Source organism: Achroia grisella, unplaced genomic scaffold (genome assembly GCF_030625045.1).
Source record: "Achroia grisella isolate CSIRO2021 unplaced genomic scaffold, CSIRO_AGI_Agris_v1 utg862, whole genome shotgun sequence".
In the NCBI taxonomy this organism is placed as follows: Eukaryota; Metazoa; Arthropoda; class Insecta; order Lepidoptera; family Pyralidae; genus Achroia; species Achroia grisella.
The window spans coordinates 2,256,868-2,272,671 of record NW_026713046.1 but is presented as its reverse complement, the minus strand read 5'-3'; the positions used below and the strand labels follow the sequence as shown (position 1 = coordinate 2,272,671).

Genomic DNA, 15,804 nt, shown 5'->3' with positions numbered 1-15,804 from the left:
TCATTAATTCCATTATACATATTTAATAAAAGAATAATTATAAAAAAAAACCATGATAAAAAGTTATTAGTGAGTTATAAAATCAATGCTATATTTTTTTATAGAAATATTGAAATAAATTGATTTATAATATACGGTTCTATATGCTAAAAATTACATTAAAAATGTTGTTCCTTTTTAATAATACAAATTTAGTAATTACTAAACACAATTTAAATAATAAGCATAATTAAGAGAATCTTTAATATTATATACAAATATATTAAATAATTGAATTTAATTCAATTTAAACAAATAAGACATTTGTGACTTTCTACGTAACTTAAGACTTTTTTTTGTACATCTTTTCGGCATTAAGGTTGGCAACCCCATCTGACACTATCAGAACTGTCAATGTCAATTTAACCGCATATTTTTCATACTTCGTATTCCGGTCTGGACATATATACCGGAATAGTAAATTTTTCTTATAGTTCCGAACAGTTTACAAACATTTTAATTTTTTTTCTCATGATATATTCCTTACTTATATTAATTAGGCAACGACTCTGTTTGTATCCGTAACACATTCTGCATAACCCTGAAGAAAGGAAAACTATTTTAATGAATTTTTGAACACGGTAAGGACCACTAAATATTATTTAGTAGAATAATTTTGATTGCGCGAATTAATAATTAAATTGTATAGTGGTATACATATTAAATTATTTGTATACACAGCTGTACATGATTTACATACAGCTATTTATATTTAGATACAACTGTACTATCAATAAAGTGTGTATTTAACATGGTAGGCATTTAAGTAAATTTGTTGAATTAAATATTTTAAATAGTTATTCTGTACTTATTGTGGCTATATACTAATTTATAAATTAATTTACGTTTTGGGTTGGGTTGGTTCTTATATATTGTATCCAGTAGGTAAAAAAAATGTATTTATCAATGATAGATTATTATCAGTACTTCCACTAAATAGATAAGATATAATTAGGATAATCTATATGAATGTTCATATTGCAGAGTACTAACTGATGTTAATTTTATGCTGTCTTTTAAATGAAATAATGTAGGTTGAAAGTTACTCTGTACTCACACTCACATTTTATTTTCTAATAATTTGATGTCATACTTTTGTTTGTCATATTTTATTTATGAATGTTAAAAATAAAAAATGTCCAGATGGCATTTATTATATGTATTTACATCTCCAGAGACACAGTCTGAAATGTTTATTAAAACAAGGCAACTAAGTTGATGTTAAAGTGATTAATTTTCAATTAATTCATGCCTATGTATTCCTGCAGACAATGGCAGTGTTGCGGCGTCTGATCTCCCGTCTGCTGAGGACAAGAAATCTTCTTATGTTCACAATAATAGTTATATTGCTTTATATAATTAAAACACTTGGCAGTCTAGAAGCATTCGAGACAAAAGCCAGTAAACTTATAGAACAGTTACAAGAAAATCAAGGGTTTGGCCAAGAGCAGAATGAATACTTTGTACCAACTAGTTTAAAGGTAAGTGTTTCAAAATTCTTTATTGGTATGTAGATAACTCTTTACTGGTATATAGTTAATAATGTAGATAACATACTGACACAAAAATATAATAACAGCAAAAAATGTAAACATTTTCTATAACTAAAAGTATTAGCTGACTTTAAAAATGGATTCTGTTTAGAATTCACAATGTGCATAAATTCTGACCTATTTCTAAATATCTGTTTATATTTTGCCTGCAGTTTCACTAATACTCTCTATATTATCTTTACAATCATTGTAGAAAAACAAATATGTATTTTGATTTGGGTTAAATTTATAAATCTCAATGGGTGTGCTAATATGGACTGGTTTAGCATGAGACTGGTTTTCTGCCAGGCGCTGATGTTTATGTATTTATTTATAGCCTTCATATATATAATGTTAATGCTGTTTTTGTGAATTGTTTTCACTGCCTCTGTTCATCAGTAGAGACAATGTTGAGAGATATATCATCCTTCTGATATAAGAGCAGTGACCCTGAAATAAGCATATTTTGATTAATAATTCTACAAAAGTTAAAAATAACTCTTATAATAAAAAAATTGCCTATGCTTCACCCCATATATGAATTTTCCTAAAAAATTGCCTATAAGCATCTCCACGATCCCAACTGTATCTATAACAAATTTCATCATAATCAATTTAGTGATTTAACTATGAAAGTATAACAACCAAACTGATAATAACTAAATGTTACTATAATACTATATTTTACAAGCAGACCCCACCATGCAGTGCTATGGCTAAGGTTCTTGAATAAAATAATATTGCGACTATAAATTGAGATGTAAGCTATCCTATCTTTCAAGTTGGATCAATTTGCACATTGCAAATCAAATTTACTATCTGTTCAGTTAGGAGTCCATCGCGGACAAATAACGTGACACATAATTTTTATATATAAAGATTATATACTAGTTGTGCTTGTGGTTTCACCCACATGAAATTTATAGCCTATGTGTTATTCTGATGTATAAGATTTATTACTGTAAACTTTCAGATACATTATTATTATATTAATAGTAATTATTAAAACAATCTATTTGCAATTATATATTTGATTATATGTTTCATATTTGCACTGTTTTGTTTATTTATGATTTATTAGTTCATTACAATGCACAGGAAACTTGTAATGTTCTAACTTTGTTTATGATTCCTGCTATCGCGTTGTGATAAGACCTGAACGTTGTAAATTATTGTTGGCCAAGTGTATTTCACTAGTTTAGTTATGTCCACAACAGTTAAAAATCTCCTATAATTTAAATATTACTTCATCATTAAGAAAAATCGTGGAATCTTATCATGTTTTATTTATTTTTCTATACCTGATATTTTGGCAGTTGCATAATAGTTTACCCTTAAGAAAAAGTGTATACCCTTATTCATAGGAGTTTAATTATTACATTTAATCAATTAAGAGTTAAGAAAAAGTGTTTACCATAAGGGTAAACATGTATTTCTTAAAGGTCAACTCTTAACCCCTAATATAATGGTAAACACTTTTTTTAAGGGTAAATCCTTATTCAGTATTGGGTTAAATTTAATAATTATATTGTAGAAAAGTGACTCATTACGAAGAATAACATGAATAAAAAAAATACAGTCACTACCACCGCCACAATATCATACTTCCAAGTATATATTTCCCTAATTGACTACTTACATGTGTAATATATAGGTTTTTTATTTCAGAAAATAGACTGGCATAATTATAAGCAGATAGACTATGAGAAGACACGCGAGGGTTAGTATTATATTATATTTAATGTATCTTTATGAATATTTCTAAAACTCAAGATTTCTCTGTTTCTTGGTCGTCGATCTTTAAGACTCGAGGCGAAATAAATAAATTTTTAACGCACGAGTGTCCATGCACTGCTTCATTATCTAAACATCTATACATTATATAATATATAAATAAAATTGAAGTGTCTGATTGTAATATTGAAATAACAGTTTTTACTACATGCATATAAAAATTCTAAAATAAGATTTTTTAGAATTTTTATGTGTCTGTCTGTCTATTCCGGCTAATCTTTGAAATGGACCGATTTTTGGCAGATAGCTGATGTAATAAGGAGTAACTTAGGCTACTTTTATTTTAGAAAAATAAAGTTAAATTCCACGCGGATGAAGTCGCGGAAACAGCTAGACATCCATAAAAAAATACACATTGCAATGATTTTCAGGAATTGGAGAGCAAGGCAAACCAGCAAGTCTGCCCAAAGAAGATGAGGAATTGGAGAAGGAATTGTACTCAGTGAACGGCTTCAATGGGGCTCTGAGTGACAGGATCCCGTTGAATCGCTCATTACCAGATATACGGCATCCAGGCTGCAAGAAGAAACTGTATATAGAATCCTTGCCGACTGTAAGCGTGGTGGTGCCATTTCATAACGAGCATTGGAGCACATTGTTAAGGACCGCTTACTCTGTGCTCTACAGATCGCCGGAGTATTTAATAAAAGAGGTTTTTCTAGTCGACGATGCTAGTACTAAAGGTAAATTCGTAATTATTATTAATAAATTCTGAAATTTTTACTTTTTACATTGACATAATTTTCTGCTAATTATTTGCTCTTCCGTGCTGTTGCTTCCCGTAAATTTGAGTACCGAATATTCTGCATTAAATTAGTTAGAATTAAGTTTTTGGTATGATGATATACGTCAATACTCTGTATTAACAATAACCCTGGACAATTCAGCTAAGCAGGACTTATGTTATGGGTATTAGACAACTAATTTATATAATTATTTTTCTGTATATACATGCATAGAAAACACCCAGACACATTTAATTAATTTAATCATTCATGAATGAAAATGTTTGGACCGTGCGTGGAATCGAACGCGCGACCATCGGAAGAGAAGCAGTGTTTCAGGCGTAGCGTTTACGATCAGAGGGTCCGTGTTATTTTAACTTTTATTTTACTTTATTTTAGTTTTTACTTTAATGAATAGATATGAATATAAATAAAATGTTTTAACAACAATACCTGCACTAAGATCAAGCTTTGTGTCACCATAGTGGTATAAAAAACATACAAACATATAATTAGATTATCCAATTTAATTACTCACTAAATAAATATATTTGATTACAGTATGCATGTGATAATAAGTTAAAATGTTTTTGTCAGTGTCCTTGTATGTTTTGCTTCTGCTTTTGTGTCTAATCAATCAATTAATTAAATTGTCATTCTGCTGACTAATTTCGTCACTGGAACATTGACGAAACTAACATAGTTATACATAATAGAATAGAATAGAATAGAATAGAAAATCATTTATTCAAATAAACTTAATTTAAGCACTTTTGAATAGTCATAACAATTTGTTTTTTATCTACCACTCGTTCGGAAAGCTGTCTCATCACAAGAAGAACGAGCAAGAAACTTGTGTGTTGCTCTTTTAAATAATCCTTGTAAGTTTACATTTACAAGTCAAACGTAATACAAACTACCAACAAGCACTAATTTTTTGGGTCAAATATAATCATGCAATAAGATTAAATCAGTCGTATGATGAGATAATTGGTATATAAACATTTGTATGGAATTTGTATACATATATTTATTTGTATGTGTGTAAAACCGACATCGACAAGAGCGTTGCTCTCAAATTTATGAATGAATGAATGTATGTAAAAAACTAAATCCATTTCATGGAGAACTGTATTTAGCTGATTTAAAGTGAGAGACGTTCCTTAGTGAGGTAAATGTATGTATGAACGGCCTCGGTGATATAGCGGTTATAGCACACCGCCGTCCGATGGTCGCGGGTTTGATTCCTCGCACGGTATAAACATTTGTATTCATGAGTATGATTGTTTGTATCGGTCTGGGTGTTTTCTATGTATATTATGAATGTATTAACAAAAAATATCTATGTATATATAAGTTGTCTAGAACCAATAAGACAAGCTCTGCTTAGCTTGGGACTAGATGGCGCTGTCCTAAGATATTATTATTAATATGAACGAATGAAAGTTACAAATTTCTCATAAGAAGTTCCATGATTTTGCACAATAAAAATAATAATTTTATTTATGTTTTCAGATTTTCTTAAGAATGATCTCGAAGAATATTTAGCTAAGAACATGCCGAAAGTGAAGGTGATTCGTTTGCCGGAGCGCAGTGGTTTGATCATAGCTCGACTGGCTGGCGCCAAACAAGCTACGGCCGATGTCCTCATATTCCTAGACTCGCACACGGAGGCCAATGTTAACTGGCTACCACCACTGCTAGGTCTGTGTATGTATTATTACTCATATATTATTTACTAGCTGTACCCGAGATCGTCCGCGTGGAATTTAACTTTATTCTCCTTAAAATAAAAATGGCCTAAGTTACTCCTTATTACATCAGCTACCTGCTAATAAAAGTCCTGTCAAAATCGGTCCAGCTATTTTAGAGATTAGCCGGAACAAACAGACAGACAGACAAAAATTGTAAAAAATGTTATTTATGGTGTATGTACCATATTTATATTCATATGCATTTAGTAAAAAACGGTTATTTCAAAATAATAACAGACACTTCAATTTTATTTATATGTATAGATTTATTCATTTACTATTAGCGGGGATGTGTGTACACGTCCCTTTAGGGTTTAAGTATATGATCTACTTCGTCTAGAATGTAGGAGCTTCATATAATATAATGGAGAATCAGATAAGAAGTACGTATTTAATTTTATTTTCGGACTACTCTAACGCTTTTGGCCGCAGCTGGCCTTTACATTTTCACTGGACGGTAGGGGACGAGTGCAGATGGCACTCCAAAAGACTCCAAACCAGCGGAAGGACTTATGGAGCGGCTGAAGGCGCCTGCCTGACGGATACGACTTTAGTCTGAGTGCACCACCAGGGGTTCGGACCCCGGCTCAGGCTGTGGTAATTTCGATCGTTTGAATTGGACGGGGGATCGATCGGAGGGATCTGTTTAATTGAAATGTTCTGGTCTTTTATATAAACATAACGTGCGCTGCTAATGTGTTACCGCTTTAATTCCTATATTCAAATTCAAAAATCATTTATTCATGTAGGACATTTTAGCCGCTTATGAACGTCAAATTTTTACATTATAATTTTATTTTTTCCCTACCGTTCAGTTCGGTATATAGATCCAATTGAGAAGAACTGGCAAGAAACTCAATTGAATTACTTTTTTTTTTTAAAGCCAGTTTATTTACAATGTATTTTATATAGGTCTAACATTAAATGAAAATTCAGTGCATGAACAACTATTGCCATGCACACTCGTCATTCAAGTAATCGTTTAGTGAGTAATAGGCCTTAATGATTCAGTAAATATGATTTAACAGATGTTTTGAATTTATTTAAGGGTAATTCCAACATATCCTTTGGTATCTTATTGTAAATTTTTTACCTATTCCCATAAAAGACCTATTAACTTTTTCTAAACGATACTTGGGGACAGCAAGTTTGTCTTTAAATCTAGTATTCATATTATGAATATTGCTGTTTTTTGGAAATAAGTCATATAGTCGCGGATACGACTCCTTACACGGTTCAGATAATTTTATTCATGATTATGATTGCTTTTTTTTCAAGTATTACTTATGTTTGTATACAGAGCCGATCGCGCTGAACTACCGCACGGTGGTGTGTCCGTTCATCGACGTGGTGGCGTACGACTCGTTCCAGTACCGCGCACAGGACGAGGGCGCGCGCGGCGCCTTCGACTGGGAGTTCTTCTACAAGAGATTGCCCGTGCTGCCCGGCGACGAGGCCAACATGCCCGAGCCCTTCGCGTAAGTTGTACTTCATACAATATTATAGCTTCAAATACACGGTATAATAGTGTGTTTAATTGAAATGTTCTGGTCTTTTGTATAAGTTTACACGTGTCGTGCGTACACGCGCCGCTGCAGGTAACGACAGCTGCAGGTAGCAGGTTCGCGTAGGCTGAAGAAAAGTCTAGACACAATTTTGTAATGTATAGAATAGAATAGAAAATCATTTATTCAAATAAACTTAATTTAAGCACTTTTGAATAGACATAACAATTTTTTTTATCTACCGCTCGTTCGGAAAGCTGTCTCATCCCAAGAAGAACAAGCAAGAAACTTGTGTGTTTCTCTTTTAAATAATCCTTGTAAGTTTACATTTACAAGTTGAAACGTATGAGTACAAACTACCAATCAGCACTAATTTTTTTGGTCAAATATAAAAATTTTTTTGGTCAAATACAGTAGGATGATAATGAACTCCCGTTAACTGTATGGGTGGCGAGGCTATAGTGGAGGATAGTTTATTTTTTTATACAAGGAAAGTGGCATACAGCCCATGTGATGGTAAACGATTACCTCTGCCTATGAACACCAAGCATGTCACATGCATGTTGCAGATCCTTAAAAAACCTTAATATACCCTTTATAAAGCTGTAGTCTCTCGAGATACGGTAGCTAGTTAATTCTACAATCCGAGTGTACGTGGTAGGAAGCTCGTCTGAAACCGCACTGTCCGAAACACGTAGTTTTCAGCGTGTGGGGATGAAGAATTTGTCGATGGCGAGCAGTGCTATAGTAAAGGCATGAAATGTGGTCAGTTAGTGCATCATAATAAATTCACCAGTAATTAATCAGATTTCAGAGAGGACCGTAAGGAGGTCAGATAAATTTTTAGTAGTGGGGTTATGAACCTCTTAGACATTCGGGTTATAAACCTCTTAGAGATGTCATCAGGCAGGAGTTAATAGCCCGCGAGCCAGGAACAGCTCAAGGTGCTCAGCTCAAACCAATATCCACCCAATCCAAAACTTCTAAGATAATTTAGATAGCTTTGTTATAAATAATATCTTATTTCGCTTACAGGAGTCCCGTAATGGCGGGCGGGTTGTTTGCTATATCCCGTGCGTTCTTTTGGGAGCTTGGCGGGTATGACCCCGGACTAGACATTTGGGGCGGAGAACAGTACGAGCTCAGTTTCAAGGCAAGTTTCATTTGTCAGATATGTCATTTTTTTTTGCTCCGAGTATATTTGCAATCAGTTCTAAGACTATAAGCGAATCAGCTCTGTGATGCTGTGCTCAATTAGGAGCAGTGAAAGAGGAAATTCGAAGTTTGGCAGCCAAGTACATCATTTGTAACAAATAAGTAATAATAAATAACCCTAGATAATTAACACAGCGCCATCTAGTCCCACCGTAAGCAGAGCTTGTGTTATGGGTACTACATAACTGATATAAATACATATATATTTCTATTTTGTAAATACATACATAATATACATGGAAAACACCCAGACCGATACAAACAATCATGCTCATGAATACAAATGTTTGCATCGTGTTCGAACCCGCGACTATCGGAAGTAAACCGGTGTGCTAAACCTCTAGCCCGCTGACACCGCAGTATTATAGTGACATATTCTTTATATATGAATATTATAAGAATGTCATTATTTTCTGTCAAGTTATCAGTAAATTATTCATTAATACGTTATTTTAGCATTTAGATGAAAAGTAATGTTTTTTCGATATTTTTAATGAGACCTAGTGTAAGTCTGTGTGGTATATATTGTTTAGATCTGGCAATGCGGTGGCACGATGGTGGACGCGCCGTGTTCCCGGGTGGGGCACATCTACCGGAAATTCGCGCCGTTCCCCAATCCCGGCCACGGGGACTTCGTCGGGAAGGTATCTATGCTATTTTTATATATTGTTATCTTGTTAGATGGATGAAAAATGGTAATCGTTGCCTGTAGGAGAGGACTGGAGATTGATAACAATATAATAATAATATTCCAGGACAATTCACACAGCGCCATCTAGTTGCAAGTTAAACTGAACTTGTGTTATGGGTAACATATTGGTGCGTTTTTTGTAAATACATTCATAATATACATAGACAACTCCCAGACCGATACAATCATACTCATGAATACAAATGTTTATAACGTGCGAGGAATCGAACCTGCGACCATCGGACGTAAAGTGGTGTGCTAAACCACTTGACCACCGGGGCCGATGGTAATTATAATATTAGCCTATATCTACATATGTTGCATTATATCCTCAGAACTACCGGCGTGTTGCCGAGGTCTGGATGGACGAGTATGCTGAGTATTTGTACTCTCGCCGCCCACACTACCGGAGCATCGATCCCGGAGACCTCACGGAACAGAAGGCGCTCCGTGAGAAACTACACTGCAAGTCATTCAAGTGGTTCATAACACAGGTGAGTTTTAGGTATTATTAGTAGTTCAGAGTTTACAACGAAATCTACTTACAGAATTGTATCTGTTCACTTATTTGTTATTTAATTCTTATATCTCGTAGGACGTCAGTGTTATTGTCATAATATCTGCGTGTTAGCCACAGCACCACGTGGGGGACTTATAGTCTGTTTTTTAATCCTGGAGACTAAATTGACGGGTGTAAATGTCAAATTTTCATATAATGTTACCACCTATAGCGCGGTAGTGGTGTACCTGCGATATCGATTTGTTTAATCGAAAAACCTTTATTTTAACACATTAGTTTTATAGCTATATAGACAGTGGTATTAACTCTCTGCTACTAGTGTTATACATACAGTACATTATACATTAAATTTATTTCCTCAGGTCGCATTTGATCTTACGTTCCGGTATCCGCCTGTAGAACCCAGTCCATTCGCCGAAGGGAAGGTAAGAATATTTTACTATCTTTCTAAATAATTATAGAACTTTCGGAATTAAATACATTAGTAACATTTTTCTAAATTACTATCTTAACTAACTTTCAGTATTAATTAATTTGTAAGTAATTATCGCGGAATATTTAAACTTGAAATTGATACGTGTTTTTGAATAATTTATAGTATTTGGGGTACCATCGTTTTATCAAATTACAGACTAATCTGAATTCTATATTTAAACACTAACGAAGTATCATCCGCGAACAGCACTATATCTGCAATTTTCTCTACCATAAAGGGAAGGTCATTTATGTATATTAAAAAGAGAAACGGGCCTAAGATTGACCCTTGTGGAACGCCCATCTTAATATTAGCTCCCTTAGATTTTACACCATCAATATCTACAGTTTGGATCCTATCCTCTAAATAAGTTCTCATTAATTTTAGATCATTATCTCTTATACCATAATGTTCGAGCTTGTACAAAAGCGTTTTATAATAATACCCTATGCTCCATTAAAGCTGACATTAGCTGACTTTATACAATATGTTCTTTCAATCGTGAGTGTTCACTCTTTCTCGTGTATCTTTCATGCCACTTCAATGTTTTTATTAATTATTCAAAGACACGTTTAAGCACGTTCTTTCACACGCAATCAGGAGCGAAATAGCGCTGGAAAGCGTGCGTATTCGTGGGGGATTGCATTTTACTTCTTTCGCGCGTGATAGAGCATATATGATTTAATTTCTTTTAATAGTTTCTAAATAAACAGTCGGCTAGTTTATAAATAATCGTGTATTTATAAACTAGCTGTACCCTCGACTACGTCTCCATGGAATTAAAAAAAAAGGTTTTTTCTAAAATAACAGTGGCCTAAGTTACTCCTTATTACATCAGCTACCTGCCAATAAAAGTCCCGTTAAATCGGTCCAGCCATTTCAGAGATAAGCCGGAAGAAACAGACAGAGAAAATGTTATGGTATATTTACCGTATTTATATTCATATGCATGTAGTAAAAAACGGTTATTTCAATATTACAAACAGACACTACAATTTTATTTATATGTATAGATTATCAGTTAGTCTATAATTATGTATTTGCTCCATAGTCACGTGTCCGTATCATTTTGCAATGATAATTCATTAATGCAATTTGAATTCAGATAAAACCCGTGAAGGACCCCCAGTTGTGTGTGGATGCTCATCACGGAGAACAGTTGGATATACTGCATCTGAAGAGTTGTTCTGATGATGCCTCCGCTGAGCAGCACTTCGTCTTTTCGTGGCATAAGGATGTTAAGTATGTACTTAAAGTAAATTGCCATTTGCCAAGATGAGTGATCGGACTTAATGAGCATTATTCTATTTTAATTGATTGAATTATATTTATTCTTTTATTGCACTTAAAAATTGTATAATTTGGCTAGCTTAATGCCTTACCATATTGCATTCTCTACCAGTTAAATATTAGATAAGAACAGAAAGCGGTTGATGGGTAGTGGGAAAGGACAAATCTATAATTATACCTAACATAGGTCAATAGGTCTTCAAAAATACTTGCAAATATACATAAATAAAAATAAATATTCTATTCTATTCCATTCTGTTTTGTTCTTTTCTATTCTACTCTATATGGTGTGTTGTTCTCAAAATAGTTGGAATGTAATATATAATTCATTGAAATATGTCTATCAGTTGTCGCTGTATGCAGATGGCGCTGTATGAGTTGTCTATGGTAGTAGTTTTTAAATATAAATTTGTTTATCATATTAAATATGGAACAATAAAATTACAAATGGAAAGGAGCTATTACACTGTCAAATATGTAATGGTTATTTTGTAAATTTTAGAACTAAAAAGCGGAACATGTGCTGGGACCTTCCGAACTCAAAGCCCAAGAGTCCAATTCTACTCTTCGGGTGTCACCTCTCTGGCGGCAACCAACTGTGGAGATACCATACCGTAAGTAGCTTTGTTTTTATAGAAATATAAATATTTTTTATTATGAGCACTTTTGAATATTTTATTATTGGAAGTTGTAAACATCATGTAAATATGTGACATGTTAAAAAGTGACAAACTGTATGTATGTTTGCACTGTTTACACAGTTTAGTCCTGTAATTTATAAGGTTGTCTCTGTACTTGCTCTGTAGCATATAGAAAACCTTCTTTTTTTTATACTACGATGGTGGCAAACAAGCATACGGCACATCTGATGGTAAATGGCTACCTGGTAGCCTATGGACGCCCGGGATACCAGGGGTGTTACGTGCGCGTTGTCGACCCTTAAGAAACTTTAATATACTCTTCTTGATTTTTTAAGTCCTTTGCTGTAGTCTCGTGAGATAAACTCGGCAGAAAGTTTATTCCATAATCTAAGTGTACGCGGGAGGAAGCTCTGAAACCGCACTGTCCGAGAACACTTAGGTTCTAGCATGTGGGGATGAATTTATGTCGATGGCGAACGGTGCGATGGTAAAAGGTAGAAAAAACTCTAGTATTTATAGTAATCCACGTCTACATCGTTTCCAGGATACGAAACATTTGACGCAAGGCCTCGGCGGCAACAACTGTTTAGACTGGGATCCTTCATCACGTGGCCTCTTCATCAACAGTTGTGATGACAGTGACACGCAGCAGTGGAACGTCGACATCATCCACAGTGACGTCATGGATACGTGGGACCGGGAGCGACCACGCATCACAGGACCCCTGCCCGATTACTGAGTGAGTCTTATTACAATGCCACTAGGTTGAAATTGCCATGACCGAAAACGAAAAGACATTGGAGATTAATAACAAAAATGATGCTAATAAAGACTTTGAAAGACTAAGTGTGAGCGAGATGTAAGACATAATTTTAATATTCTAAATTTGAAAATAGGTTTTTTTTTGATGTCAGTAGTTTTTAAAAGATAAATGGTAGAATAGTAGAATTTATATGCCATTCAGAAACTAAACTTTTAGTTTTTATGCCTAATAGAGATTGTAGCACTGTTTGATATAGATTTTATAGGATTTATGTAATATTATGTATACATAAGAACTGACAAAACTATATATATTTATATGTATAGTTTTGTTTTTGTAATAATAATAATACTATTAAAAATTACAAATTACAGTGTTGAAAATTATGCATTTAATTGTTATAAGAATATGACCTAATATGTTATAATGTAATACATATATACAAAACATATCAAATTTTATTAGAATTTAATTGTCCAGGGTTATTTATATTTTTAATTTATTTATACTATTTTTCATATGACAATAATTGACCAATTTTCTTTAATCAATTGTTTTAAGAAATGTTTGTGAAATTCTGGCCTATAATATATTTATAAGAACACCCGGACTGGTAACATTTTGTTCTACAGAATTAGAAAGTTAAAATATGATTTTTATAGTGAATGATTTGTAGAACATCATGCAAGCTCAAGCTCAACCTTTCGAAGTTCCAATTTTTGTCTCGAGGCAACTGATAACATTTAGTCATAATTCAAATCATAATATTTTGAATAAAATTAAATAAATACCCAAATATCAGGTGTGAAATGCAGTAGTTTTAGTGTTAGTAAGCCAGTGTTAGGAAGAAAGGGTATGCATTAAGCCGCCAGCACAGTAACTACTAACTAATTGATCCTATATCATGTTATTTCAGAAAGCCATGTGTTTTCAAATTTTTAATCATACAAAAATATACCCGTTATATTTATTACAAGGAATCAGCAATCTTATTGAATTAACAGCTCACATTCTTGACTAGAAGAATGGGAAGTAAGGGGTGTAACAAAAATACCACGCCTCCAATTTTCATTCATTAAAAATATGAACAGATTTTCTTATTATGATAATGCTGAGGTTAGGGTTGTGTCTTTTGTTGTTTTTAAATAAATTCAATTTCAATTCAAATTCAAAATATCTTTATTCATGTAGGTCTATTACAGACTCTTATGATATGTCAAATCTACCGTCAGTTCGGCTTGATTTCGAGATGAGAACTGCCAAGAAACTCAGCTCGTATACTTTTCAAATAAATGTTGTACATGTTTATAATAATAAACTAAAGATAAATTTTTAAATTCAAATTTGGGAGAATAGAGTGAACCAGCGTATGCTATTGTAAAAGCAAATAACTTGGAACTCATTATTTGCAAAAAATATATGGTTTCAGGATATTGTAGAAAAAGTTGTTCGTTATCATGCGTACTTTTATGTGCTTGCGGGTTTATATATCCTTTCCGACTTTGTATAAATGGAATTTATCTTCACCATGTTGGTGCATCTAACAATTTGTTAAAATTGAAACGAGTTTAATAAAAAGGAACGTTTTGACGAACCGAAATGGAATTCTAGTCCAATTGTAATACTGTCGATTATGCCAAGTGAGGCTATCCACGAACGGGTTAATATTAGTTGTTTTTAACAGACTAGCAATAATATATCAAGGTATAAAGAGTATGTAGAAGATAGTGGAAAGTGTCAAGAGCACCGAACAGCGTCGTCTTAAATGATGAATGAGTGAACCAAAAGGACGGTCTGGCATCTACGTTACATTGCTGACGTTCGTTAGATATATGCCTAATTGTTTTAAAGATATGAAATAATATGAATATGTATAAAAAAAATTGGTACTAATATGTTATTGTTAGTAAAAAAATTAATATTTTTGGCAGCATGAACACAGATAAATAATTAAGTAATTCTTTATTATCGATGTGATTTTAAGTGTGTTGATTCAGATGTGTGTAAAATATTGAATATTGTTTAATTTCGAAGGCAAGATTTCCAGTTAAAAACTTATTACTGAATTTCTGGTGTTTTATATATGTAGTATACATTATTGTATTGAAATTGGTATTGTATTGACTCCATATTTAGGGAGCGTATACTATTATTTTCAAATTAGCCGTGTCCATTACAGGAAATATTTTAAATAGGTATTAAATCTTTGTATGATATTTAATTTTACGTGGTTCTCGTCACTAAGCATAATAATAATAAATACAAGATGAAAGATATTTTTTGTATTTTCTATTTTTAATATCAAATTTGTCATATATATATACATATATATATATTAATTTATTAAGGGGAATTTCTGTATTGTTGTATAGTATGGGGTATTTTTATATACGTAGCTTTAAATTTAGTCATTATAAATGTATAAGGAAGTAATTTTACGGCTATGTTAAAAACTATCGCTTAATCAGTATGTAAAAATAAGTATTAATATTAACTGTGTTTTTTTAATTTTTATAGTATATTTTATGTACTTGTACATAATTAAGAAGCCATTTTATCTTACAATGTACGTACTTAGACCCACTGTTGACACATTCCATTAATTTTATATTCTGTGGCACATTTAGTAAATTATTATATGTAAAAAATCTATTTAGCGTTTTCTTTATCGAAATTAGTCATTAAATACATTATTCATTTCATAAATAGGAAAAATATTTGAAATAATATAGCCTTGGACGATTCTCACAGCGCCATCTAGATCCAAGCTAAGCTGAGCTTGTGCTGTGTATACTAGACCAGATATGTATTTTTTTTGTATAATACATATAAAACACTCAGACCGATCAAACAATCATAC

The 15,804-nt window shown here is 32.8% G+C and overlaps 2 protein-coding genes across 2 annotated transcripts in view; both read left to right on the top strand.

Annotated features, from left to right (window-relative positions):
• Window positions 1-15,804, top strand: part of LOC131852820 (protein yippee-like 5) — a 519,555-nt gene that overhangs the window by 65,949 nt on the left and 437,802 nt on the right. The gene's annotated exons all lie outside the window — the stretch shown is intronic.
• LOC131852765 (N-acetylgalactosaminyltransferase 6-like) lies at window positions 440-13,251 on the top strand. The gene is made up of 13 exons (XM_059203486.1): window positions 440-620; window positions 1,308-1,520; window positions 3,240-3,291; window positions 3,737-4,048; window positions 5,606-5,794; window positions 7,145-7,322; window positions 8,385-8,502; window positions 9,098-9,208; window positions 9,591-9,749; window positions 10,138-10,200; window positions 11,356-11,492; window positions 12,043-12,154; window positions 12,726-13,251. Exons 2-13 carry the CDS (start codon window positions 1,311-1,313, stop codon window positions 12,918-12,920), a joined length of 1,836 nt encoding a protein of 611 aa, XP_059059469.1. The 5' UTR covers window positions 440-620; window positions 1,308-1,310; the 3' UTR covers window positions 12,921-13,251.

Excerpts from the sequence above, each read along its gene's own strand:
- LOC131852765 (XM_059203486.1), top strand. The coding sequence starts at position 1,311 with ATGGCAGTGTTGCGGCGTCTGATCTCCCGTCTGCTGAGGACAAGAAAT. Across the intron at positions 4,049-5,605 it reads CGACGATGCTAGTACTAAAG|ATTTTCTTAAGAATGATCTC; the intron begins GTAAATTCGTAA and ends TTATGTTTTCAG. Across the intron at positions 9,750-10,137 it reads TCAAGTGGTTCATAACACAG|GTCGCATTTGATCTTACGTT; the intron begins GTGAGTTTTAGG and ends TTATTTCCTCAG.